The sequence below is a fragment of the Aphelocoma coerulescens genome, chromosome 1A, assembly GCF_041296385.1.
Source record: "Aphelocoma coerulescens isolate FSJ_1873_10779 chromosome 1A, UR_Acoe_1.0, whole genome shotgun sequence".
NCBI classification, from domain to species: Eukaryota; Metazoa; Chordata; class Aves; order Passeriformes; family Corvidae; genus Aphelocoma; species Aphelocoma coerulescens.
Genome location: NC_091014.1, coordinates 64424652 through 64452588, shown reverse-complemented (window position 1 = coordinate 64452588; position 27937 = coordinate 64424652). Strand labels below are relative to the sequence as shown.

Below are 27937 nucleotides of genomic sequence, written 5' to 3'. Positions count from 1 at the left end.
CACAGGGCTGAGGGCCCCTCTCAGCTGGGGCTCCTCTCCAGGCTGAACAGCCCCAGCTCCCTCAGCCTTTCCAGTCCCTAAATCATCTCCGCAGCCTCCGCTGGACCCGCTCCAGGAGCTCCATGTCGCCCTTATCCAGAGGATGCCAGGACTGGACACGGGAGTGGCCGGATGCGGTCTCGAACCCGCGGTACCCCGCTTGGCAGCGGCAGGGAGGTGCCGGCGCTGCCGCAAGGGGCAGTGGAGCGCCGAGCGCATCGATCGCGGCCGTCCATCCGTGCATCGGTGCTCGGCTCCCTGGGCAGCGCCCGCCCAGCCCTGCCCGTCCCCCGCCATTTCGCACCGGGACGGGAAGGGAAGGGACGCGGAGCGGGAAGGGAAAGGAGAGAGGAAAGGAAGGGACGCGACGCGGCGCGGGCACGGCGGGTGCCGGGAGCTCCCGCGGCACCGCCAGCCAGGTACCGCCTATCCCCACCCTCCCGAGCCGGGGCGACCCTCTTCCTTCCTTCGTTCCCCGCTTTCCCTTCGAGGTGGGAAGCGCAGCCGGCGCCCCCTTCCTCCCCCGTCGCCGTTCCCCCTCCTGTCCCCCTTTCCCTCTCCTATCCCGTACCCGCGCTGCGCCCGCCGGCATCCCCCGGAGCCGCATTCCCGGTCCTTCCCGGCGGGAGGGGACAGGTGGCCAACGCCCTGCGGGACCCGGCTCTCGCCCGAGACATCCCCTACCCCTCCCTGAGCCCTCACGGATTTATTTTTTTTTCCCTCACGCCTTCTCCCAGATCCTTAAACCCGGAAAGTTGGGGTGGCGCGGGCGCGGCGCTGGCGGGGGCAGAGGGAGCCGGGGCGGGGCGGGCGATGCCCCGGAGCCGCGGGGGTCCCGCAGGCACGGCTCGCCCGGCAATTAAAAATGCATAAAACCCACCCTAAACTGTGTAGGGGAAGCCACCGGGGGAAGCCGTGCTCGCCCTGTCTCCTGTCCGGCCACGGGAGGCGCGTTCCCGGCTGTGAGCTTCATCCCGAGGGGCGCTGGGACGCCCCGGGAAACCCGGGCGGGCTCCGGGAGGCGCCGGGAGGAAGCAGCGGGGAGCTAAATCCCTGCACGGATTAATTCCCTGCACGAAATACTCTTTTGGCCTTTCCCGGAATTCAGTGCCTTTTAAATTTATTTAGTGTGGTTTTTTTTTTTTTTTACTCATTCGTGTTTTTTTAATCTCTGTGTGACCGCTGCCTGTCGGCCGAGTGCCCGCTCTACATTCCCTGTGTGTGTAATATTTGAGGAGCAGCATTCCCTCATCCCTTTTTGTCTTGTCTTGCAGGGAGGGAGCTGCTTCCCGGTAATAGTAGAGGATCCTGACGCTGAATGAGAAGGCACCGGCAGCATCCTCGTTAGTGGGAGCCCAGCTCTGCTTAATGTTGGTTTCTTTGTCATCAGGTCTGCTAAAAAATGACAGAGTATAAACTTGTGGTGGTTGGAGCTGGTGGTGTAGGCAAGAGCGCCTTGACAATACAGCTAATCCAGAACCACTTTGTGGATGAATATGACCCCACAATAGAGGTAAACACTTTCATCTCATACTTTTTGTGAGGGGAGATTATCAGTTAATAATGGTGCTTGTTTGCTTTTGGACACTTACCACAAGGACAAGGCTTTATAGTAAAAAGAGCTCAGAGATAATGGCCTGCATTGGAGGCAAAATTGGTGTGCTTCTTGATCTGGCTGTGGAACAACAGCTGCAGTAAAAAATTACTAGTTTTGAGCAATTAAAAGCGTGGTGTTAATTGCCATCAATCCTTGGGCAGTCTGGATGCATGTGTTTAGGATCTCCTTGACAAAGTATTTGCAAACTCACTTGAAAATGCATGGTGAAACTCTTCATAGCTTTGTGCAACCTCTTAAATTTGAGGTTTGTGACATTTTATTGAAAAATGTGACATTTTTCTTTTGAGTAGAAGGAAATTAGTGGTTGTGAAATGCCAGTCTTTCTTAGCTCGTATCGCTGGGATCTGTTTTACACAGTGAGAAATGTGACCTAGAATGTTACAGTGAATGAAGCAAAAATTGGGGCCTGTTTTGTTTTATTTTTTCTCTGTTTAAACACACCAGTGCATGCTTCCCTATCTAGAGAAAATGTTAGGAGATAGCTTCTGGGATGGATTCTTTGAAATACATGGTTCAGTACCTTAAAGTTTGAAATTGTATCTAAGCTTTAAAAGTTGTGCTGTTTTAAAGGTTTATAATGAGCAGGCAAGCTCTGCCTTTTAAATATAAGAAAAATACTGGTGTTGTCTGAAATCTCCTGTGGATCGTTGCATTTAATAACCTCAGACTCTATAAAAGGAGAAATGACACCATAACTTACCCCAGGTTTTTATGTTCCCAGCGCTGAAGCTCTGCATCTCATGACTTCATTTATATGTTTATCCAGCGAGGCACTTCCAGGCTCACTTGAAGGAATCACAAGGGTTTAAATCTGGGCTTAAAATGGAGACTTGGGAAGTGTGTAGGTAGTGATTTTCAGGGAGACACAAGCAAAAGGAGCCAGTGCCCTGAGGTGACAGAAATTTAGTGAGGGCCTGAGCCCAAACAGAGATGTGTTGAGGTTGTTTCATGTGCCCGTGTGTCATCTTGTCTGTCTCTTGCATGGCCAAATAACATCTTGCTTGCAGAAGGTCTTGCAGACTAAACCTGTGCAGAAAACTGTGTTTGACTTCCACCAGCAGAGCAGCTCTTTCAGTTACTAAGATAGGAAGTCTTACAACAGCAACCCCCAACACTCTTTAAAATCACACAAAACTTCCTAAGAGGAGCAAGCCACTTGGGATTTTAATTTTTCCTGCAAAAGGACCTTTGGAGGCTGTTGGTCTTTCATGTTTGTTCATAATTACCCGGGCTTCTCTTAGGTCAGAGGTGTGTTTAGGTGCTGTAGAAAGTGCTGTGCAGGTCCATCTTATAAGTTGTCACTGTGTAAACAGTTTAGGAACACAGAAACTTAAATGCCAGTATTCCTGGAGCACTCGAGGGATTTTGCTGTTCAGCCAGCTGAGTGATTTGAAGGACAACAAATACATTTTTTATGTAAAACAATAAAATGGAAATTCAGTTCCTTATAGAATGAACCTAAAAATCCCAGAACTGTGTCTTTTATTCATGGAATCATAGACTGGTTTGGGTTGGAGGGGACCTTAAAGATCATCATGTTCCATGAGCAGGGAGATCTTCCACTAGACCAGAGTGCTCCAAGCCCTGTCCAACCTGGCCTTGGACACTTCCAGGGATGGGGTAGCCACAAATTCAGTGGTCCAGAATCCATGTGTTCTTCTAAAAGAATGACACCAAATTAATTGGTTATGAAGCAACTTAATATGTTTTGCTAAGGTTCACAGCTTGTCACATGCAGCAGCAATAATTTCTGCTACTCTTAGAAGTTCTTGTCTACTAGGTCCCCTTATCTTGTAAATTCTGAGACCTTGAGGATGGAAACTGTATCTTCATCCTCCTGGTCACTGGCCTTGTGTGTGCTCACATGTGGGTAAGCAATAATTCAGTTCAAACAAGGGCAGGCCGTGATTTGGAGTGGCAAAAAAAAAAAAAAAAAAGGATTAAATGTTCCAGTTCATGCTTGGACAGAATCCCACTTGGTTGAGAAGGGTTGTGTGAGGGTGCTTCCTGGGTAGGTGCAATTGTGATGCTGATCAGAGAACAATAGCTGTGGAGTGGGTTTTAGACAGTATGAGGAGATAAGGCTAAAATTGCCTTGACTGGTAAACAATTAGGATAATTCAGTAATGTCACTACTGTTGTTTGTCTCTTACTACTGTTTCTTTCATTGCCATACACCAAAATACTCCTTTTCCCTGAAGATAATCAAGCTAAATATTTTGGGGTAGACAGAGAAGAAGATAGTTTAGTGTTTCTTGTCCATAGTATATTTCATAACTACACAGTTACCGAATAATTCTAAATATTTCCTGTGATTAACAGAATGAAACTCCACACTTGTAAAATTCTCATGTTGTGAAGACGTGATATGGAAAAAACACACTAATTACCTAATCACAGGTGCCTTTATGGTGTTAATTTTGCTCCTGGTTTTTTGGTGGAATAAACCTGGTGATTCAACAAATAACCTGGTTGGAAAATGTCAAGTTTCAGGGCCTGCTTGAGTGTTTTATTACTTAAATCCAAGCATAGCAGATGGCAGGGCAGGGAGAGGACTGAAAATGAATGTTTGGGTGGCTGCAGTTGTTCAGATCTCTATGCTTTATGTGTGTTTCACAGTCCAGTACTTTATTTGAAGTAGATGTCCGAGCAAGGATTTATAGCCAAGTAATTTTAAGTGTTTTATTTTAAATTAAATGTGCAGTAACCATTGTAAATCTGGCTTGAGCAGTTGGGGCAGTGCCCTCTACCGGCCGAGGCTCGGTAAATCTTATTTGTGATCACTTGGATTTCTGTCCTTTTTAGCTCTTTTACACTTTCAGGACATTTCAGCCCTAAATATGTGTCGTCTTTTAAACGTCCCAGAGAAGGAGCAGCTTTCCCAGCTGCTTGTCAGAGGTTTTGAAACTGGATTAGCCAAATCCCTCAGCTGATTTAGGAATACTGATATTTAAGTCTGTGTTCTTAAATGACTGGTGCCCTTGTGAAACAAGCACCAGTATTTAGTAATAGCTTAGTTTCAGGAGCTGTGATGTTTTAACATTAAATCTCTGGTATAATAGAGTTTTGTGGAGTAATAATTACTTGCCTAGATGGGATTTATTAAGCGCTGGGTTGTTTTTTTTTTTTTAAACTAAATTCCATATGTAGTGTAGAGCTGAGATTTCATATCACATTTTCTTATCAGTGCTTGTGAGCAAATGGAATTATTCCTCTGTTAACATAATTCTTGCTGTTTTCTATGGCTTGCGAAAGGCCAATAAAAGCAGATTAAGCAATCAGTGAAATTTTAAAAAATTACATAGATAAGCTGAGTCTGTATACTGGGGAAAAACTGGAATTTCACATTTGAAGCTGGGTAGGAATTAGGAATTAATCTTCTAGTTTGCATTATTTCTAGTTTGCATTTTGTTTTTACTTATTAGTGACAAATGTGATTTCAGGTTTGATGTTTTGCAAGGGGGAGAAGAGAAAAGGCCAAAAATCAAAATGTTTATTATTTCACTTGTCTGGAAATCATTAGCTTCAGTTTTCTCTCCCACATCTTTCTTTTCCTTCTGCCTCAAATCCCCTCACTAGGTAGTCACAAAGTTTTTCTCCCCAGAAGTGGCAAAGCAACTTAGCATCTCAGAATAGTAATTCTTGTATCTGTGCTGTGCTTTTTGCTGGTGCATCTTTGCTGCTGCTGCTAACATGGTAGGCAGTTCTTTTCTCTTAAAAATGATCTTCTTTGATGAAAATTACTTAAAGCTTTTTAGAGCTCGGTTGAGGGGAATTTCTTTCCCTTTGAAGTCCTTAGGATGGAAAGGAATAGTACAGGCTTTTCAAGAACTGCTTTTCATATTTTTGAACCAGCAGTCAAATTGCAAGAAGAGAAAATGAAATGTTTGTAAATATGTCTGGTATAATGATAGAACTTCTGCTAAGTACTGTGATAAAGGTATCTTGGACATGGAGGATCTGCTCTTGAATAGAAGTATTGGAATGAAGATACATCCTTAGGTTTTGGGGTTTTTTTGTAATTTTTTTTCCACTTTAAGCAGCAAGATAGAATATTAACTTTATTTTAAACCACATTGGAGCTTGTGTATTTCTCAGCTGTATTAATATTTAAACATGCCTTATAGTTTCTAAAGTAACTTACCCACTTCTTACCTGAACACTGAATTTCCACTTCTGTGAAATAAATAGTTCCAAAATCATGTTGGATGCAGACTTTTATCTTTAAGATAAACAGTCAATATTGTTTTATCTGATATTGTGAGCCTGGATTTAAGAGTAAATGTGAGATTCCAGAGTTGGTTTAGTTTAAGATACTGATTCTATACAATTACCTCCTGCTTGTTTCTTAGCATGAGCAGCAGGAAAGAAGAGAGCCTTTTGTAAAATTACAAATTGATAGGAAGTGCCTAATAGTAGATATACTGTGCCCTAAAATGGATGCAAGGGAAGGAAGGTTGTTCTGAATTCACCTTGCAGCTGGCTAAAATTGCAATTTTAATTCTTTAATTCCTTTCCCAGTAGCTTAGGTTCACTCCTGTATAGTGTCAGATAGAACAGCAGCAATGCTGGGTTCATCTCTAGCTAAGGAAGATGAAAGCTGATAGCAGGAGCTTGTGTTCATATCTGTTATTTGTTACAAGAGCTGCTAACTGGGAATAATTCGTGGTGCTGGTTGATGACACCTTCCCCAAGCTCATTGCCATGGCTTTATTTCAAACACAGAGGTGTTCATAGAAGTTATTGGGCATGTAATGCTCACCTTCTTACTGCTAAAGCTGTGTACTCATAGAGGCCTAGCACCAAAACAGAGATGTAATACAATCTGGCTGGTGGGACTCTGTACAGATTTTAGCCACTTGAGTCAGTGACCTGAAAGCTTTGATTTGATAGCACTGAAATAATTTGTTCTGACATCTCCGTGAACCAACCCATCAGGGTTTTAATATGGCTCTGTTGGTCTGTCCTGGCTAAAGAGCTTGAATTTCAAATGTATCAGCTCAACTTTGATAACATAACAGATAGCATTATAAACACCTGCTCAGGCATACAACACAGATTTCCTGTCCCAAGTACTGAAGGCTTTTTATTCTTCTCTTCCTTCTCAGTGGCATATATTTTTGGAGTTGTCTTACTTGTGTGTTCTTTCTGGCTTATTATTTTGTGCATTCTTGTGGCATAGAATGAGGGATATATTGTAAATTTTAAAAAAGTTAGTAGATTGAGTAAGGTTAAGCACAGTCAAACCTTTTTAGTCATTCTTATTGCTAGTAAATAATTTGATTATCTCCATATTTACTGATGTTCAAAACCTTACCTGTTTGTGGTTAACCAAGGTGTATTTTTTCCTAGGATTCCTACAGGAAGCAAGTAGTAATTGATGGAGAAACCTGTCTCTTGGATATTCTTGATACAGCAGGTCAAGAAGAATACAGTGCAATGAGGGACCAATATATGAGAACAGGGGAAGGCTTCCTGTGTGTGTTTGCCATAAACAATACAAAGTCTTTTGAAGATATTCACCATTATAGGTGTGTATATGAAGAGATAATCAACCAGCTCTTGTGTTAGGTGTGCAGGGGGCTTGTTCTTCCTTGGGATAATTTAGTGATCTCTCATGAAATAGAGAAAATCTGAAAATTAACAATATTGCAACTTATTTGTGCATCTCTTACCTGGAATTTTGGGTAATCTGAAAATGTCTCACTCATAAATGAGGTGTAAACTAATGTGACTTAGTATTCCAAGTCAAGACTTACCCAAAGATAAATTCTGTCCATTCCATTGATAAAATTGTTTGATAAGATGGAAAAACTGAAACTGTTGAGATTATACAGACAGTAATGTCAATTGCTGGTTTTGTTAGGGACTGGAGGGGGAAGTGCCTGGGGAATGTTGTGAGAAGAGTAACCTGTGTGAGCCCTGAGAAGGACAGACACACAGCACCAGAGCTCCTAAATGATGCTAAAAAGCAATCTCTTACTATTTTCTTCATAATATCTTTTTAAAAATAATTATTTAAGAATTCCAACTCATGCTTTCTTTGTCAAGTACACTAATCTAGAAATAGAAGCAGTTTCTGGTGATTACTATAGCAGATCATTTATAACTTGGTACCTTACTGTTATCCTGAATTCTCCCTGGGTATTCTATTAGAAGCCAATGCAATTCCCACCAAAGATCACTGAGTTCCTCAGCATCAGCCTAAGGTTAGTCCCAAACACAAGTTAATCTATCCACAGTTAGGTATTTCTAATAATTAATAATATCACAGATGGGTTTCTTGTGGTTTTAGAGGAAGAAGGGAAAAAGGCAAAAAGGATGTTGGTGTAAGGGGAAGGAGGAGCATAGAGGTTTTTCTGAGGAATTTTTTTTAAAGAGAGTTGCACGTTTGCATAAGAAGACCTTCACAGTTTATTTCAAAGAGTGTTGGGAGTTGAGTGCTGGAATTCCTTCTGTGCATTGGCAGACCTGTGGGTGGCCTTCCAGGCTTGAAGCTGAACAATCACGAAGAGCTGGAAACAGTGTCTATATTAAGGAACACACTGCTAGATGATTTGGGAAGGCAAAAGTAGTGAAGTTAATGACTTTTATTCAAGATTCTTCACAAGTACATCTAACATCTTCCAAGAAGCTTTCTAACTAGTGCTTGGAAGGATTTTCTTACCAAATTTCTCTCTGTAGAGAGCCAGACCAGTTGTCTTCAAAGTTTCAAACCCCCTGTCTAAATGCAGAATTTTTAGTGCTGTCTTTAATTAAAGAACAAAATGAAATCACAACCTCCCCCCAAAACCAAACCAAAATCAAGACAGCAGACAAAGAGCTTTTGGCAGTGTTTTGGCAAATTAATTGAATATTATGAGTGTTGAATATGAGAGGTAAGTAGTAAGATTCATACCAGAGCTTGTTAAGCTTATTCTGGTATTAGCTGCTAAAAAGTAAAAAAAAAAAATTTTAAAAACCCCAGTGTAATGTCATTAACACCTGTAGTAGTTTGCAAAATACCAGGCTGTTGGTTGGTTGGTTTGTTTTTGTTTAGTAAGATGCTAAATTTGATGGTGACAGGATTGGTCAGTTTATTTTTTAGTGGCTTCCAATAGTGCATGTGCAGTAAATTAACATAAGGAATGATGTTGGACTCTGTTAATTGAATGTTTTAACTGTTTTAAAGTCTACCATATAGACTATTAATACTTGTTAAATGCAATCTTTTCTTTTTCTTTGTTTTTAGGGAACAAATAAAGAGAGTTAAAGACTCAGAAGATGTCCCAATGGTGCTAGTAGGAAACAAATGTGATTTGCCTTCCAGAACAGTAGACACAAAACAAGCTCAGGATTTAGCAAGAAGTTATGGAATTCCTTTCATTGAAACATCAGCAAAGACAAGACAGGTAAAGCTCAAAACCTCCCAGATGCAAAGGCAGAGCTCTCACCTGAATTACCATAATGTTAATTATTCCAGGCATTGACATTTGCTTGGTCATATCAATGGATGCCTTTCTGCAGATTGGAAATCTTTGGGGTGTCTCTTCTTTCTGTCAACTTGCTGATAATTGGTAATTGTTTATTGATGAGTGATTGATTGGCTTCAACTGGGCAGACTCAGTGAGACCTGGCCACTGTTGCTCTCCTCTGTCAGGTGGTTGCAACATTCTCAACCTTGTGAGAGGTTTTAGTAGAATAAAAGCACTTCTGCTTAGAGGTGGAATGCTTTTTTTTCCCCTCAGCAAGAGGATTAAACAGACAAGCAGCTAATTAGTTTCTTCTGGTTCAGGTGTTTTCATTAATAACAAAGCAATTTTTCCTTGAGGCATTGATTCTCTAATTAGGGGGGCATGCTTGATACACCTAAGCAATTGGCCATAAGGCTCTTTCTGAAATTCCTCGATTAGTTGTTTGTGGAAAATGATACTTTCCCTAAGACTTTAGAGCTCACTGTTGGTTTATTGTAGCCCACTGGTCTTTCAGTGCTTCTCTGGGGGTGTGTGAGGACTCGGGTGACAGAGTGGCACATCCGAGCTTTCAGGAGAAGAGCAGCTCTGCAGATAGAGGTGGAACTGGTTCAGTACTTCTGGAAGAAAGCAATCTTAAAAAATGCTGGTTGGTGGTTTCTCTTTAAAGAGCAAAGATTTTACTGTCATTACAAATTAGATCAGGCCTGAGTGGCTTCTACTGTGCATAATCAGAAGTGTTATGTGCAGGTTGTCAATCAGGAGTTCAGGGGGTAAATAAGGGCAGAATGCTGCAGTTTGAGTAACTGCTCAGAATTTTGAAAGAGATCCAGCTACATCACTTGGCAGAATTTCCTCATAGCTTTGTAAGGCATTTTTGGATCTGAGAAATGAATATTTTGTTAGTGCAAATTTGCTCCACCCACCCAGATTTTTGACAAGTTGAAACCTGGGCTAATTAGTAAAACTTCACAAAGCAATGCTAAATTCTGTCAACAAAGAAAGTCTCTGTTAGGTAGGATTAAAAAAACCAAAGCAGAATTACCAAACTTGAGTGACTGAGAATAAACTAGGCCACACGAGTGCCCTGAAGAAGGGGGCATATAAGTGGACTGAATAGTGACAGCAGCTTTGTTTGGAAGGTGCTGTATTAGTGGCTGTCATGGAGATGGGAGGGTGAAAAAATAACTCTGAAATTACATTTAAGGTTTGAAATAATAGAAGTGTTGTACTAACATCTAGATTTTACTCTGTTCAGTCTGTCTTACAGAGCATCAGGCTTTGTTGGGGAAATACTCCTTTTGCATAGCTATTTCAGTTAAAAGGGATATTTTAAAATAAAGATGCCCAATAGGCTTTTTAAAACCTGTTTCTAAACCTGGATTCTAAAGGTTGGCACCACTAGGGATGGCTGCTGATTCTTTCCCAGTGCTGTTCAGAGCATGTTGTGCTATGAAATTCCTTCCTACGATGCCGTGTAAATAAAGTATTTTTGAGAAGCAAAAAGGGCATTGGAGAAAGAACTGGAATTTAACTATAGCAAGAGGAACTAAATATTAGTGTATATGATTGTACATACATGAGCGTGTATGTGCACAGAATGATTTTTCAGCCACACTGTCATATATATAAATATATATATACACAGACACTTTCTTTAAAAGTAATTTTAAGTTGGGGGATTCAAACCATTTTGTGAGCTGCATATGGCCCATGGGCTATAGTTTTATTCACTCTTTGTCTAAAAGTCAGTATAGAAATAAAACTCTGGTCCTCTCTGTCCTCATGGAGAACTTCCAAGTATGAGCAGATGCAGCTAGTGGTCTTCTGGAGTCTGTGGGAAGTCTGCCATGAATATTTAGAAGTAAGAACCTTCTTTTCCATTCCTGTCCTCACCTTCCACCACGTGGAAACATCATCACTAATGCCCTGCTGAAAAGCACCATTTTCTTGCCTCTGCCCTTTCCTGTGCCCAGTTCTGCTGGAGCTCAGAGGGAATCAGAAATGTTTCTGTAGAAGGAAACAGGGAAGGTGGAAATGGGAAGTAGTTGTCAGAGTAGACTTTTTTAATTGCCAAGACACTTTTTTAAGAGGATGGCATTACATGCTCATGCAGGATGATGTCTCAGTTCAACTAAGTTTTTAAGATTTCCAAAAATTCAAAGGCAAGGACAGAAGAGAGAAGAGTATTGAAATAAGTTGTTCTAAAGGGTAGTGTGTTTGGGTTTTGACTGAGAATAAAGATGCAAACTTTAATTCACTGCAAGAAGATTGTGTTTTAAGCCAAATCCCTCTGTGAATTTTCATACAAATCATTGAATTCTTGAGTGAAACCTTGCCTTAGTGGACCCTACAACTTTGGTGTAAGGCTACAGATTACTACTATTTTTAATTAGACCACTGACTGAAATTAGTATCATGTAATTTATAAAAAACAGTGATAATCCTGTTTCTGAATGTAAACAAGTGGCAGTGCTGGTGGTTTTGTAAGGCCATGCAGTTACTCATCCTTTCACAATCCCTGTGGAGAAGGGAATGAATGGCTTGGGTTTATTTTGATTGCTGCTTTTGCTTTTCTCTGTTTGACATAAGCTTTATATTCAAGTTCTTCCCTGTCTATGAGCATGTAGCTCCCAATATTATCAATAATATCAATGAGAGATGAGGGACAAACTTGATTTATCCCCACCAAGGCTGCATCCCCCATTCTTTACTGGGCTTCCCTTTGCCTGGAAGTTACACAGGGTAAGGCCAAACCACCCCAGTGTGGTTTGACTGTGTGGCTTTGTTTCCCTTGGAACATTGCAGCTTTCCTTCTGGTATTGGATTCACAGGAAAAGCAGATAAATGGACATTATTGCAAGCATAGTAAAGGATTTCCCAAAGTTTGAGGTCTCATTATTGAGAATATATGCTTAAACACACTTTTAAAGTGTGGAATGAAGAAGTTGACCTAAATCACCAGGATGCTGTTAAAAAAGCATTTTGGTTATTTCAGCTGTCTGATGTGCAGTGGGTTAGGCCCCAACCTTGTGATGAAAGTAAGTTGAGAACCTGTGCCTGGTCTGGTGAAGTAACTGGGGCAGTATTTACAGAAATTCATTGCTAGATCTCAGTTAAAATTCATGGCTAACTGATAACTTAGTTTGCTTTTTTAGGGGTTTGTCATATCTGTTTAATGATACTGTATCACTCCAAGCCATTTTTAATCCAGTTCTTGTATACAGGTTTCATCTTAAAGCCTTGTTTTCAATGAGTTGGTCAGACTTTACACTGGGGGTTGAGTTTTTTCATGTCACTTGTCTGTTGTAAGGCAGAAGTTTTCTGGAACAGCTGGTCCTCCCCCAAGGACAAAACTCCAAGGAAAGAAAGTTTTGGTTGCTTTTAGGAGATTGGCTGTGATAAAGTGTTTAAGGATGGACACAGAACAATTTTGAGTTGTCAAGGCTAACTTTCATTAGGTTCCTTTAATGCTCCAGAAGTGGAACTTGTGAAGATTCCTGTTTGGGATACTTTGTGTTTGAAACAGCCTTTCTTTGCACATAGTCATATTTTAAATGGAGTGTTTGGCTGTCATTCAGGAGGCAAAGGCACCTCAAAACCATTGCCTCAATGTCCTGAGTTCCTTGGGCTGTTTAGATTTTGAAGTTTTTAATAACTGCCAAAGGGTATTTTTGCTTCCAGCTCTGACAGCTAAAAGAACTGGTTAATCCCATGTTACATATATGGTCATTGCTTATTGAAGGAAAAAATACTAGAGAGTCTTAAATTGGTATTAAAAAGACTTTAAGTTTATAGGATTGGCATCTGGCTCTTCAAAATGTCACTTTGTGCTAATGATATAAGCAAATATGTGTCTGTACAGATTTTCTTTCAGAATAATCTCTTTCAGCAGGGTTCATAAGACTATTCTTGGTGGCGGCAGTAACAGCAATTTCTTTTCTCATTCTGTTTCTCTCCATCTCTCTGCATTGCTAAAGCAAATTACAGCTCCTACTGGTGATGGGAAAGTTGGCAATAAATGTTGACTCAAGAATTGTTACCTAATTTTTCACGTGAAAGCTCCATAATCAAATTACATCTTTCTACTGCAAAACAGTAGATGTGCAGAAATGTTGATTCTTGTACAGCCTGTACTTTGGCACATAGCAGCTGATCAATGTTTGCTGTTTCCACTTAAGAAAGAAACTTCCATTCCCTCCAGAAAAGCATGGAAGTATGAGCTTTACTTGGATTTTACCTGTTTTTAGTAGCTTTCTTTACATTTTGCAACCTGTCAGACCTGGAATGTAAGACTTGGCCATACTTTCCTACATCCTAAGAGGGCACATTATGTATATACAGGGAAATACCATCCAAGAAATAAATCTAATTAATTTAATCTTCAAATTGAAGAGGCTGTAGTTCAGAAGAACCCTCAGATAAGCAGCAGTGTGTTAAAAATGAGTGTTTAATATGATAAGCTGTGGCACAGGTAATTCAAAATGGCTCAGTAACTGTGGCAGTAAATGGTGGCTGGTTTTTGTTATTCAGTGCATAATATGAAGATGAATTGGAGAGAAAATTTATGGAAAATCTGCCAAATAAAAGCCCAGACTGTCCACTGGTAGTAATACGTTTTGGTGCTTAAGTGGTTGTGCTGCTTACCACAATCATCAGTCAGTTCTGGTTTTATTTTCAAATGATGAGTTGGTATTAAATTCACAACCCTGTTGATCTGATTGAGGAGACAAGTACTGAGATTGATAGTAAGGCAGAGGAGAGATTTGCTCTCCCCTTAAAAAACTGCAGTAGAACATTTTTCATCGTGTTCTAGTAAGAACATCCTCACAGATTGATTTAAATTCTTAAATTTATGCAGAGATACACTAATTTTGAAATACTGTAACTTAGAGCTGGTGCTGTATCTCTTTATATTGTATTTCGTTAAAGATGTCTTCAGTCTCCATACATTTATTTTTTTTAATGCTTGTGGTGTCATATCCAAGTGGCCTAAATGCAGATCTGCAGAAAAGTAAGGTGTGAGAGCAGAGAAGTAAAACATGTAGCTCTGTGTCATCCCTGGAACACCTGAGGAGCGTTTCTGCAGCAGATTAAAATTGGAGCAGCAGAACTTCACATACAGTTTGCATTTAATTATTGTTGTAGGACCCTCGAGGTTGCTGAGTGTGGCCCAGAGGAACAGGTCAGGTGTGTCTTGTTGATGTAACCAAGCTCTTAAAGATGATAATAATAAACATTTGCTGACATGGCTCACCTATCACTTTGACTAAATTTAATAGCACAGTGCTTGCTTTTTAAAGTAAGTAGCTTTAAAAACAACACTGCCCCAAATTTAGTACTTTCGAAAATTTTATTTCTTTATAACCACTTACGAGATCACCTGGAGGGACTTTTTAAATACTTTGTTAGCTTGATCCACAGATTTTTGCAAAGTTCCCCTTCTTATCTAAAGAACAGAACATAAAGGAGCTTGCTTTTCTTTGCCCAGACAGTAACATGTTCTCACTTTGACTCAAAACTGCAAGTGGGTGGTTTAACTATGTGTGTTTATAAGCACCCCCCAGTTCACAATCTAATAAGGTTTTGTGCCTCCTGAATACATCCATGCCCACAGAAATGTGGGAATAGATTCAGTAACACAAGCAGTATCATTTTCAGCAATGGAAGAAAAGAAGTCTTACTCTTTTTTTGGCCCAGCGTTACCACGCGAAGAAGAAAAGCAGGGCTTGAAGCGTAGATATTCATAATAATTGGTAATCAATAAATGTTGAATTAAGCTTGAATTAAGAAATATTTATCAAGCAGCAGATGAGCAAGCTCAGCATTTTAAATACATAAATGAAGCTCCATATCCTTCCCTCAAGTAAAGCTCATAATTTCAGTGGTTTTGTTGTGGTTTTTTCCCCTTCCATGGGTGTCCCAGTTTGTCTCAATCATTAACAAGGTGATTTTTAAGGAGTTGTGTTTTACAATGCAGAGAGTGGAGGATGCTTTTTATACATTGGTGCGAGAGATCCGACAGTACAGAGTGAAAAAAATCAGCAAAGAAGAAAAGACTCCAGGGTGTGTGAAAATTAAAAAATGCCTTGTAATGTAACAGGGTAAGTTTGTAATGTAACAGGGTAAGTGTTGCAAATCACTTGCCAAATAAAACTGATTGAGGGTGTCTTGCCAATCAGACTTTTTGTGGCTAATCAATGACATAATTGCAGATATAAAACTAATCACATTTCAGTGTCCTGAATATGGATTTGCTTTGTTTCATGGGGTTTTGATAAATGGATCAACAAGAAGTCTTTACTGCATATTGAATTCTCCAGTTGGGAAATGGAGGCACCGTTCTGAGTGGGAAGAAGTTAGGAGGAAGGAGTTTTATTAGGAATGTATTGCAGATGCTGTTGAAGTGAATATTGGTTGAATCTTCAGGCTGATGAACTGAGGGGAGAAGATTATGACATTTATAGTCCTCCTCAGATGCAAAAATAGGAGGTTCTTAATCCAGCAAAACAGTATTTGGCTGGTATACAGGATTTTTTAATTCTCAGGTCCTTCCTTATGCCATGCTGTTTTTATTTTGTTCTTCCCCAGCTTAAAAACTTTACCCTTACCATTTCTAGAAAGCCATTGGGATTATTTTGTCAACAGTAATGCCATGAGTGATCCAGATTTGGACAAAGTAAGGTTTCTCACCTTTTTTTGAGAGCCTTTACAAGAGGTGGGGGTTAAGCAACAGTGAAGGAACACTGGAGGAGAGAGGGGACTGAACCAAAACCAACAAGAAAGCACCTAAAAAGCCCAATACTCAAATTCTCATAAAATTATTTTTTTTATCTATATATTTCACTGTAAGAAAAAAGGGAGGAGGTGAGGACAGAAGAAACTGATATGGAAGAAGTGCTTGTCTGAATTACTTCCAGGGCTTTTTGAACAAACCATTGGAGCAGCTCCTTGCAGTTACTCCTATCCCATTAATTCTTCACCTCTTACTGCACCAGTGCAGACAGTGGGTTGTTACTCATTACATACTTGTCCAACTGGAGGATGACCTGAAATATCCATTGTGTAAAAGAAAAACTGTTCATTTTTCAAGGTGTGTGTTTGTACTTCAGAGTATGTGGCAGAGAAATAGTAGAATTTGGGTGATATCCTCCAGAGATTGTCACATTTTGGGAATATTCCTTTCAGTGAGGGAGTTTTGTTTTTCTTTCTGGGGGAGAAATTTTGATTCATATCAGTTTTTACTACATCTGCTCAGGCTTATTAGTCTCAGCAGATAAGTGATGAATGACTGCTCAGAGGTGATTATTTAGTTTTTTGGGTTTTTTTCTAAAGAAACAGGTGGAGTTCCCATCCCTGGAGATGTTCAGGAAATGACTGGATGTGGCACTTAATGCCGTGACTTAGTTGACACGGTGGTGATCAGTCAGAGGTTGGACTTGATGCTCTTGGAAGTCTTTTCCAACCTTAATTATATGATTCAGTCACTTTGTGATGCTCTTTGCATCACAAGTTTCCTGCAGGAAACTGGAAACTTCAGTCACGAAGCTCCCCAGTCTTGCATCCAAGTATCACTAAAATTGATGCCATCAAAACACCTTCTTTTATCATTCCCCTTGCTATCGAAAACAACAAAGAGAAGCTGGGCAAGATGACTTTTGATGAGAGCAATAGGAATTAAATTGCTTAAGCCCTGTAGCCTTCTGGAAACCAACTTTGCAGTTACTTGATGTATTACTGATGTAACCATACCACAAAGTAGAATTTATTCTTTTTATACTGGGACTTGAAAGATCCTAAGTTCTGTCTGCTTTCCCTTCCTGTTGGGAGAATGAGAATAGGATGGTGGGAATTGTGGTTTTCAGTGGAAGGATTTTTTTTTGCAGATTGTAAGGTTCTTTTTTATGTCTCAGTGAACACATGCTTGCTTTCTACCAGCTTCCTGCTTTCTTTCTGGTGATGTCCAAGAGAAGTATTTTTTGGGAGTTTTGCACCTTGTTTTTTTTTTCTTCCCGTGAGGGAAATCTGTTGTCAGCAGTGGATATTATTGAGTTTTGGATGTTTGTTGTTTTCTTTTTTTCCCTGCAGCCTATTTACAACATAGTCTTGGATCAATGGCTCTGGAAGTTCAGGAGTCCACTTAGGGAAGGAATCATTTGTCTTTATCCCCAAGTGAATTCTACATGGTATTGATAGGCATTTCAGCAACTTTGTATTTAGGGAGTTAAGCTGGAGGAAGCATATTCCAAAATTACTATGGCACAGCTGTAGTTCAGTAGTGATTTGAGTGGAATGAGACATCTGACATTTAAACCAGCCTGGCTTGTATTACTTTCCAGCCAGTAAAAAAATGTATTATTTCAGTCTGATGTGTAGTAGGTGGCTAAGGAGAGCAGCACCTGATGGTGTGAGCCTTACAGCTGGGATTTTAGACTTCAAAAATATTCATTGTAACAGATTGTAATGATAGTATTCTGTGAATAATCAAGTTGGATGGTTCAGAGTATTCTTCTCCCTCTTGGAATATTATCTTCTTGTTGCCAGTGGGATGCCTTCTTAAGTTATATTAATCTTGCACAAGGAAACTGAAAACTTCGACTACCCAGACTGCCATGAACTGCTGATGCTTTCCAAGAGTTTAATTCCTTTGGCTGTTACACAGTAAAGCAGAAGGAACAGAACATCTTTTGCTCCATTTGTAATTTTCAGCTAGCAGGGAGAAATTTCCAAAACTCCATGTGAAATCCTCAAAAGAACTTTTTGTGAAAGCATCAGATTTTTTAAATAAAAAACACACCACAAGCAGACATCTAGGTAATGTAATTCAGGTTGAGCTGGGTTAATAGGGAAAAGTTTGAATTAGAAAAGTTCTATATTTGAACTTAAAAATGCCTAAATTCTTGATTCAAAGTGCAGTTTGACAGTTTCTCTCCATAGTACTACAGAGGTGTAAAGATAACTTCTGTTCCTCCTGACTGATACATGTGTGTATGTATATATGCATTATACATTAAAAAAATACTAAAAAGAACTCCTACAATTTAGAACCTGTTTAATGGTTATTTCTGGGGCTGGGATTTTAAGGAATTCCAAATTCCTTATGAATTTGGTGTTTGTTATTGCCAGCCAGGTTTGTTGCCCAGTCTCATGCATGCTTGTGGTCATGCAGGGACACCTCCAGACTTCTGTAAAGCCGTGGAACCACGTGGGGCTCCAAAAGCAAACTTGTAGCCAGGAGCAGGCTGTTTCTGTGGGATCAGTTCTGCTGTTTCTGTTCCCTCCACCCTTTGGAAGAACAAGGCCCAGGAGCAAGGCCTGCCAGTGCACCTTTAGTGAGGCTCTGGGATTTAGTTCTGAGCCTGCACAGGGAATTGTGAGTTTCTAATCTGAGCCTGGATTTAAAGCTCTCGTTCAGTACATTGTAACTTCCCCCAAAGGCTTGCGCACAATGAGTGCATTGTCAGAGGGAGGAAGGTCAGCTGCCTGCAGTCCCTTCCTACTGAAAGCTGACTGGAAAGGTTGGCAGCCTTTGATCTCACAGTATTGATGCCTTCAGGGACCTTCTGGAGACAGAGTATCCACTACGCACATTTAAAATTTAATGTGCAGGCTGAAAAGTGAAAGACCTCCCCTTTACCTTGTGTTCTCCACTTGTGACTCACAAATGGTCTAAGCATAGTTTTGTATGTCATGTTCTGTTAATGACCTGAATTGAAGACAAATTGTGGCAGGACCAAACATAATCAATAATTAGTGAGGCTTGGTCTACAGAGGTGTTAATGCAAGGATGAAAGCCAAGTCAGTTCTGTAACCTGCTCTAGCAAAAAGTGTCCCTGCCCACAGCAGGGGATTGGAACGAGATGATCTTTAAGATCCCTTCCTACCCAAACCATTCTATGATTCTATGTATTTAAAAGCTCATCCTCTTACTAGGTAGACTAAAAATGTCAGCCTTGATTGGGACGTCATGTGTTTAAAGTTTCATTATAGTATCTGGGTATTACTTTGTTCAAGTTATTTTCTCTGCATTTATTTTAAAACAAGTTTAATGAGGGAGGGTTGCTCGTTTGAAGACTTAAATTGCAGCTTTTAAGTGTGTCTCATTTGAAGGCACCAACTGAAAGCCAGTTCTGAAAGGTGGTTCTATAAGGCAGTGTGAACAGTATTGTAGAAGAACATTGGGCAGGGGTTGTTCTTATATGGTTCTTGTGTTTTAGGACTGAAACTGTTGTTTTGTCTGTTCTGATAGATTCTTAGTGCTGTCCTCCTCCTTCTTAATACTGAAACCTGCAGTGGAATCACAAAATGTTGCTACTTCTATACCATTTCCCTACTTGAACATTGCTAAATATTCGCTTTGTGCATTAATGCTGAAGCTGTTAGCAAAATACACTAGTTCTCTCTGAAGTAATATCAGGTATTTTTAATTTTCCAAAAACTAATGAGTGACATGACCTTTTGCAGAAATAAGGCTATTCTCCCACTAGGCATGCTGCATCAATTTTATATTGGTCAATAATGCCTCCAAATGTAGAACAAGTTGTTTGCAAGGTCTTGGAATATGCAAAAATGTGCTATTTATATTGGGAGATACACTGCCAAGGGCTTTGAACATCAGTTGTGTGTAAATGTTTTATGAACTTGAAGGTTTTAAGTACATTTAACTTATATTGAGTGCTGCTTTTTAAGTGACACTATTTCACACCTCCCTGTTGTTTGGACTTTGCATATTAAGTTTCATCACCACTTGGAGTTTGGCTGAAACAGTAATGAATTCGATTATTTTTGGCTTTTTGTTTTTTTCAGAGTTCATTTTCAGTTCTTTACTGAAATAGGCACAGAGGAGGAAATGCAGAGTTTAATTTTTTTTTGGCAACTTGAAGGAAAACTTGTGTGGCTGAATTTCTAGTGATGCATTTGGCTGCTTTGATACAGTAACATTTCTCATCTGTCTAAAAGATATAAGGAGTAAGGCAGCAAAGAATCGAGAAAATTTTCATCTTAATGATTTTATAAGTGCCTGTACTCAAATTATTAAATGTAAAGGTAGACTGACAACATGGGCACTTTAGTGAGATTTGAAGCAACCTGAGAGCAAGGCCATAAATTGTTTCACATAAGTAAGTTGTAACAAAGTACATTGTACAACATTGTACTTCGTAGTGGTCCATATCAGGCTTGTGGATATGCTGGTCTCTTTTGATCAGAGTTAATTTTGGTCAGCTGTAATTACCCCTGAAAATAATGAAACGCTACTCAGTGTGAACAAACTTCAGCTTTTGGGTCTGTAGCTTAAGTCTTGGAGCCATGGAGATTTTAAGTGACTATATAGCACCAGAGAGAATGTGTTCCAAGTGTCCTTACCTTTCAAAGTTGACTAGAATGATTTATCAAATAACTTATCATTGGGACATGGGATTGATTTGATTGATTTGCATGTGTAAAGACTATAAAACTGTGGTGTGATTAATACACCAGTGTGCCTGAGAAATGATCTGAATATGTGGATTAGCCATATTATGTCTTTGGTATTGAATTATTGGTACAAGTATTAGAATTCACATTCCAGAGCTGCATATAGATTATTAAAGCATAAATAAAGATAGTTAATGCCTCACAACTTCTCTGTGAGGATGGTGAGGCCCTGGCACAGATTGCCCAGAGAAGCTGTGGCTGCCCCATCCCTGGCAGTGTCCAAGGCCAGGTTGGATGGGGCTCTGAGCAACCTGGAACAGTGGAAAGTGTTGGGATTGGAACTGGAGGACCTCTAAGGTCCCTTCCAACCCAGGCCATTCTATGATAATATATATGTACAACCTAATTGTGAGGTATTATTGCATAAATACACACTCTCTATGTGATACTTTACTAGCTTGAGGTGGGGCAAGGTGTGCTCTTGGAGACAGAGAAGAGGGCAGCACACACTTTCTTACCTTCCTTCCCACATCAGCAATGGCATTTCACCTGTGGGGCACCTGTGTGTAACCTGCAGGATGCCCTAAGCCCAGTTTAGGAACAACTGAGGAATAGGGCAGCAGGTGTCAGCTCCTGCTGGCACCAGAGCAGTTCCCTCAGGTGGTTGTGTCAGTGCTGCTCAGAATTCCAGAGAGGAACAGGATTAATCCTGCAGCCAGGATTCATTGTTCAAAGGATGGCAGGTAGGCAGCAAAATGTGCTGATGGAGCCCCCCTCACATGGCCAGGGAAGGACACAGGCAGTACCTCAGCAAGCCTCTGAGTCTGAACCTGATCCTAATTTGTATCTTTCTGTATCTTTTCAGGGTGTTGATGATGCCTTCTACACATTAGTTCGAGAAATCAGAAAACACAAAGAGAAGATGAGCAAAGACGGTAAAAAGAAGAAAAAGAAGACAAAGACAAAGTGTATAATTATGTAAATACAATTTATCCTTATTCTTAAGAAGTACTGAAGTAATTTTGTACATTACACTAAATTATTAGCATTTGTTTTAGCATTACTTTACTTTCTGCTTCATGATCCTGTTAGCTTTACCTGAATGCTTGTTTTAAATGACAGTGGAAACTTCATTCCTCTTAAAGTGCCAGTATTCTTCGACTGTTGGTTCTTGAACTAGCAATGCCTGTGAAAAAAAAAAAAAAAAAAGGAACAAAAAACCAAAACAAACAAAAAAATCCCCCCACAAAAAACCTGAGAACTGTCTTAGGACTCTTTGGTGCATGCACAGTTGCTAACTTCCTATTTTTCTTACTGATTGTGAACTTCTGTTCTGTGTGCAAAGCAAACAAATGATTCTCTACACATTTTAACATCCCCTCTAAATTTTTGGGTTTATAAATTTGGTTGGGAAAAAGGACTAGTTAGCAAAAGAAACTTTCATTTCAGCCTTTCCTTAATTTTAGACTGATTGCAATAGAGAGAGACCAGAAGCCTTTATAGTCTTCCTGTAGATTTTGCTTCTAGGCATCTAGTCTTGTAGCATTTCAGATCAACTTTAATGAATGTAAAGAGAAAACTTTCAAAAAAAAAATTCACTGCAATTTGTCATGGTCGCTCCTTAAATACTCTATTTTTTCTATAAAAAATTAAAAAAAAAAAGAAAAAAATTTAAAAGTACAACAATGCACACCTGGCAATGGAAAAAGTAAAAGTTCTAATTAGGTTGATTTGCTATTGTTAATGCATTGCTTTAAGAGCTTCACTGACTTTTTGTGTCTGAAGAGCAAGGTGAAATCCCCCTGTGTCAAAGCTTTGAGTAGATTTGTGCAGGGTCAGGATTTCACCCTGAGTGTCCCTAGGAAATACTAGAATGCCTTAACAGAGAAGTTGATTCAAATTCTTAGGTTAATTCATACATGGACCCAGAATTTACCGTAAGAATTAAATCAGAATCAATCCTAAAATACATAGTGGAGTAAAACCATTCTTTTTCTTTTTTTACCCCAAAGAGTGGCATAAAATATTTCCAGATGCCCATTTTTCAAAATAGGGGAGAAATTTTAAATTCTAGCAACATCAAATGAGTGAATGAACAAGTTGAATTTAGCTGCTTCATGCAAATAATTTGGAAATCCACTATGCCATGGAAATGGTGTGGAATTTGCACAATCTGTCAGCATAGAACATGGTTTCCAGAGTCAGTGTTGTTTGTGTGATGTCTGTGAAGTACTGATTCAATGGTTGGTGAGTGGCATTCCAGTGTCTAGACTGTCATGAAGCTACACCAAGAGTTTAATGTTGTCTTTCTCTGTGATTAAGTTCTCTTGTGATTTTTGTTCTTCCCTTCCCCCTTCCCCCCCTTCCCCCCTTTTTTTTTTCCGATTGGAATTAATGCAGGATTTTTGCAGGAGCTTTTCCTTTTTGGTACTGCAATAGCCTAGCTTTCCACTAAAGTATGAGCCAGTAGTTCCAGTGTTTCCAAAAGTTCCTGGTGTTTCCCTGTAAATGTGGAGTTGTTTGTTTCAGGAGAACTTTGGTCCCTGAAGGTGCACTTCTTCACAGGAGCTGACTCAGCTGCAGAGCTCCAGTCACACTGGAAGGTGTGACTCTGGTGTCCCCAAAAAATAGAACACAAGACATTGAAGTAGGATAGTTCAGGACACTGGAAAACTTGGAACAGGGAATAGCAGCATTGCTCTAACCTGAGGTATTCCATGGAAATTTTACACAGGTATGTAAAAATTGCACTGTGTAACTTGGACCATTTCTGTAAAAAGGATTACTTTGCTTCTACAAAAAAAAATATCAGTGACTGTTGTAGGTAGAGAGCTGCAAAGCTGGCAGGGAACACGGAGTGTCTGAATTGCTCCATGTTCTTTAATTTCATTGTGTCTGGGAGAAATCAGGCCTTTCCCTGCCTGTGCACCCCCATTCCCATCCTTCACCAAAATCCAGTCCCCTCTACTTCTCTCAGCTTCAACATGAAATGTAGTTATGAAATACTCTGAAAACAGTAACAGGAGAACTGAATTTATACTGTCAGGACCAGTAAGGAGTAAGAACAGATTCTTAATGTCACAAAATATTTCAGAGCTTCCAAGGTTAAAAGGTGTTGGAGACAGTTATTTGCACATTTTATACACTCTTGATTATACATGAAGAACGTAAGCCTTGAGCAAATGGAAGTAGTTTTAAGGTTACTTTAATTTTGGTAACTGAGTCACACTGCATGTCAAATTAGGGCTGGTCTAAAATGCTGATGTTAATTTAACTAAAAGCTGTTCAGGAGAATTTGTAGCTGAAATGTCTCATTCATCAAAGTGGATTTATATAGCTCTACTATAAAGCTATATATGAACCAGTGTTGGGTCTTTTCAGCGAAAGTGAGCTGTAGCTGCCAGTCTAATTAATTTAGTACAAAATCCATTTAGATTAGCCCTTATTTACTTGAAAAAAAAAAACCCAACCCAACCCCATCCTTGCCACTGTTGTGCAGTTTTGTCTTCCTGTTTGTTGAGATTTGGTGAAGCATGTTGGATTGCAGCTTGCACAAGTTGCTCCATCATCACTGCCCTGCCCTGTTTGAGATGCTTCCACAGAACATCCCTGGGTGCTGTGTGTCCTGAGAGCAGCTCCTGAGCGAGCCTCAGAGTCACTGCCCACGTCACCACGTCAGACTGCCATGTGTCAGGGAGTAACACCTTCTTGCAGTAGCTTTATGTAACTCTGCTAAAAACCTGGATCGTTGGTTTGCTCCAGAAGGAATTATTCTGACCAGCTTCATTGCCCTGAAAAGTTTTTGCTAATTTTTTGCTGTGTGGGCTTTGTTACAGTAACAGGATAATGGGTAAATACTGACACACACAATCTTCTGCTCTTGTCTAGACTATGAAGCAATACAATTATTACCTTTGAAGACCATCAAACTGTAAAACAAATCATTGTGTCTCAAGTTTACATAAAGCTACATAGATGGTAAATCTTTCCTAACATTTCTTTATTCCACTGTCTTGTGTTTTCATGTTGAAAATACTTCTGCTTTTTCCTCTTGAGTGCCAACTTCTTACTAGAATGACTTCTTAATGTAATATGTTTACCTGGAATGTATTTTAACTATTTTTGTATAGTGTAAACTGAAACATGCACATTTTGTACATTGTGCTTTATTTGATGTGGAACATATGCAGTGTGATCCAGTTTTTCCATAATTTGGTTGTGTGACCTAGGAATGTTGGTCATGCCAGACATTAAGTTAAAAAACGGAAAGAAAAAAAAAAAAAGACCACTGTTTGTTTTAAAATTTTTAATGTTTTTAGGAGTATGTGCTGTGAGGTGATCTGGAATTTGTCATTTTTTTGTCAAACTGTACTGCTCCTATTTATTGTAATGTAATAAAAAATAGTTATTGTGAGCGTCTGTCCCAGTTTCCTTCTCCTCCGCAAGAATTTCAGGTAACAGAGCATCCCACGAGTTCTCTGTGCTTGGCAGTTGTTCTCCATTCTTTCCTGTACTTCTGCTGGTGCTGCCTGTCACAGAGCTGCTGTCCTTGCCCCCCTTGGTGTCCCTGTCTCTGAGAGGGGCAGCTGCTCAGAGCAGGTGGAAGTGCACAGGAGCTCAGTTGATGAGGAAGGAATTTTTCTTATCAGTGTGGTGGTAGAAACTGGAGCACGTGCATTTCATCACAAGGTACTGTACTTTGCCATCACTTCTTAAATTCTGTCCTAGAATTCTGTGAGGGTGGTGCTGCATCCCCCTCTCCTTCCTCCTCAGGCCTCTGTGATCTCAGAAATGCTCATTAGGCCTTAACAAGCAGCACTTGGGCTGAGCTCCTCTGGAGCTCATCAGGAACAGTTCCCAGGAATTGGTGCTGAGGAGCTCCTGCTTTGTAACCAACAGCCTTGGAAACTTATTTTGCCTGCCTGAAGAACACCCCCAGTGGAACAGCATTTTTGCTTTCGAAATATCAAAGGAAGTTACCGACCTGGATTGTGGTCAGGATGGAAAATTGCTGTGCCTAAACCCACCTCTCTTGTGACCCTAAAAAGAGTTGCCTGAGTGAGGGCCTCAGAGCTCTCCTGGACTGCAGTGGGCAGTGATCAAGTCTCCCTCTATGTGGGGCCTCTCAGAGCCAGTGAACTCTTGTTTGCTGTATTTGGAGGACCAGCAGAGACAACAGAGCATGGAATGATGCTCCCCTTGCTTGAGGCTCAACCTTTCAGCCACTGAGGATGCAAAGGTATCCAAGGTAAGTGCTTCAGTGAATTCCAGGTGAATTTTATACCTTGTACATACTCCTTTAGGCCTGTGTGTGTGGATACGCTACAGAAAATGTACAATGGATAGTGCTCTCAGAGATTCTAAGTACTGTAGATTTGCAAGGAACTCAGGCCTATGAGAGAGTTATAGGAAGTTCTGTTGTGCTTATAGGAAATTCTACATGAATCTTTAGTTAAATTGTTTTAAATTAAACTATGGATTAAGTGCTGCTAAGTGCTGTTAAGCTTTCACACACAAAGCACTGGTCAGATGTGGGGCTCAGTTTAGCAAGGGTCCACTCTGTGACTCAACGGGAGCATCTCCTTTATTCCTTTTATTCTTTTCCATCCTTACCCCTTCTGTATCCCCATCCTCCAGAGAGATAAGTTTTGGTTGATTTTGGTTTTTGATTGATTGATTGTAGATTTTAGTTTGCTTTTTCTCTGTGTGTTTTAACCACTTAGTAAATAGTGGAGTGAACCTTGTGAATGGACTTTGTCACACTTCACTTTATAATAAACCCGGTTTTGCTGATGCCTTTGCTGGCAATTCTTTGAGTGACCTTAAAACACTCCTTAGTGACAGTGTGAAGGCTTGCCACTGCCAACAGCACTACTGCAGTGATTCCTTACCTATATTTCAAAGCTTATTTCTCTCTCCAGTGTCATTTAGTTGGTGGAACACCAACCAACCCTACAGAGTATCATCTCTGACACAAGTGTGAGTCGAGCCAAGGCCTACAGAGACAGTGTGGAGCAAACAGCCATGGCCAAACTTCTCTTCCAGGGGCAAAGATCAAGTTTTCCCTTCCTGCTGCAGCAGTTACACGACAGCAGAAATCAGCAGTAGCAGGAATTGTCTTCAGGGCCCAAATGCTTAAAGCAGTGTTGTTCAAACTCACCCCTTTCCTGACCCCACAGTCCTCTCCCTGATACAGTAAGGTGGTACCTCTGCAATTTGAGCACATGAGGTTAAAAGCTTTAAAAATTTACTTTCACAGAATCACAGAATAGTTGGGGTTGGAAGGGACCTCTGGAGACCATTTAATCCCACCCCCCTGACCAGGCAGGGTCACCTGGTGCAGGTGACATAGGAGTGTGTCAAGGTGGGTTTGGAATGGCCCCAGAGAGGGAGAGCCCTCCCTGTTCCAGGGCTCTGCCACCCTCAATGTACAGAAGTTCTTCCTCATGCTGAGGTGGAACTTCCTGTGTTTAGTTTATGGCCATTGCTCCTTGTCCTGTTGCTGGGCACACCTGAAAAGTGTCTGGCACCATCCTCTTGGCACTCTTTGAGATACTTATATGCATTGATGAGATCCCCTCTCAGTCTTCTCTTCTCTGGACTACACAAGCCCAGCTCCTGCAGTCTCTCCTCATAGAGGATGTTCCAGACCCCTCATGTTTATGGCCTCTGCTTGACCCTCTCCAGTAGCTTTTTGTCTTTCTTGAACTGTGGGACCAGAACTGAACACAGCACTCCCTCTCCAGGGCTGGGAACTTCGCTTTTCAGAGGGTGTTCATTTCCAGCAGAAATGGATTGTTCAGTGTGGAGGATTTTTAAAACCAGGTTCATCTTTCAAGCAGCAAGCACAGCACCTTGAACTGACACTCAGACACACAGCAACGAGGTAAGAAGAGTTTCTGTTCAACACATACATTGAAGTGAGACAGAACAGGGCTGTGCAACCACTCCTTTGTGCAAAATCATTTCATACCTGAAGGTTTAGTTTGAGGCGGTCAAAAGCAGCAGAGGAAAATCTATAAACCCATAAACTGCACACCCCAAACCCTTCAAGCGACTCCTGGCAGGGAAGCAGCTCCCTGATTTGTGCTCTAGAGGGGTTGGAAGGATTTACATTTCACTTCTTTTGCAGTTAGAGCTCTTTTATTGTTACCTTTCCTGGGTGCGTGTGGTTACAGGCACAGTCAGGGCTTGTCATCGCTGTAGTAGCGCTGCTTCATGGCTCGGTATTTCCTCAGGAAGTACAAAGCCTCCAGCTCCTTTACAACAAATTCTCCCCGGGCAATCAGTTGCTTAATTTTTTCAGGGTCTGTCTCATCTTTGTTTTTTAGAAAAGCTGCTTTCAAACGGCGTCTGAAGTAGTCTGCTCCTTTGGGATACTCCCTTCCAAGGTACAGCAGCTTGGAGAGAAAAG

General features: G+C 40.6%; 2 protein-coding genes across 7 annotated transcripts in view; one reads left to right on the top strand and one right to left on the bottom strand.

The window, feature by feature from the left end:
* KRAS (KRAS proto-oncogene, GTPase) lies at positions 1–24937 on the top strand. 4 transcript variants are annotated; one of them, XM_069003264.1, is made up of 7 exons: positions 1–458; positions 1314–1331; positions 1430–1552; positions 7010–7188; positions 8889–9048; positions 15089–15212; positions 21389–21471. In XM_069003264.1, exons 3-6 carry the CDS (start codon positions 1442–1444, stop codon positions 15206–15208), a joined length of 570 nt encoding a protein of 189 aa, XP_068859365.1. In that variant the 5' UTR covers positions 1–458; positions 1314–1331; positions 1430–1441; the 3' UTR covers positions 15209–15212; positions 21389–21471. The 4 variants fall into 4 exon arrangements, with proteins under 4 accessions (XP_068859365.1, XP_068859364.1, XP_068859363.1 ...); XM_069003263.1 differs by lacking the exon at positions 1314–1331 and having other exon boundaries at positions 2–458; XM_069003262.1 differs by having other exon boundaries at positions 5–458; positions 1314–1552.
* The window catches only part of ETFRF1 (electron transfer flavoprotein regulatory factor 1), a 7524-nt gene continuing 1182 nt past the window's right edge, over positions 21596–27937 (bottom strand). For 2 of the 3 annotated variants that reach the window (XM_069003266.1, XM_069003268.1), the window contains exon 3: positions 25032–27923. In XM_069003266.1, the coding sequence (XP_068859367.1) occupies positions 27708–27923 (216 nt within the window). In that variant the 3' untranslated portion in view covers positions 25032–27707. Of the gene's footprint in view, positions 21710–25031; positions 27924–27937 lie in introns of those variants that run through there. The other variant, XM_069003267.1, reaches the window with a different exon arrangement.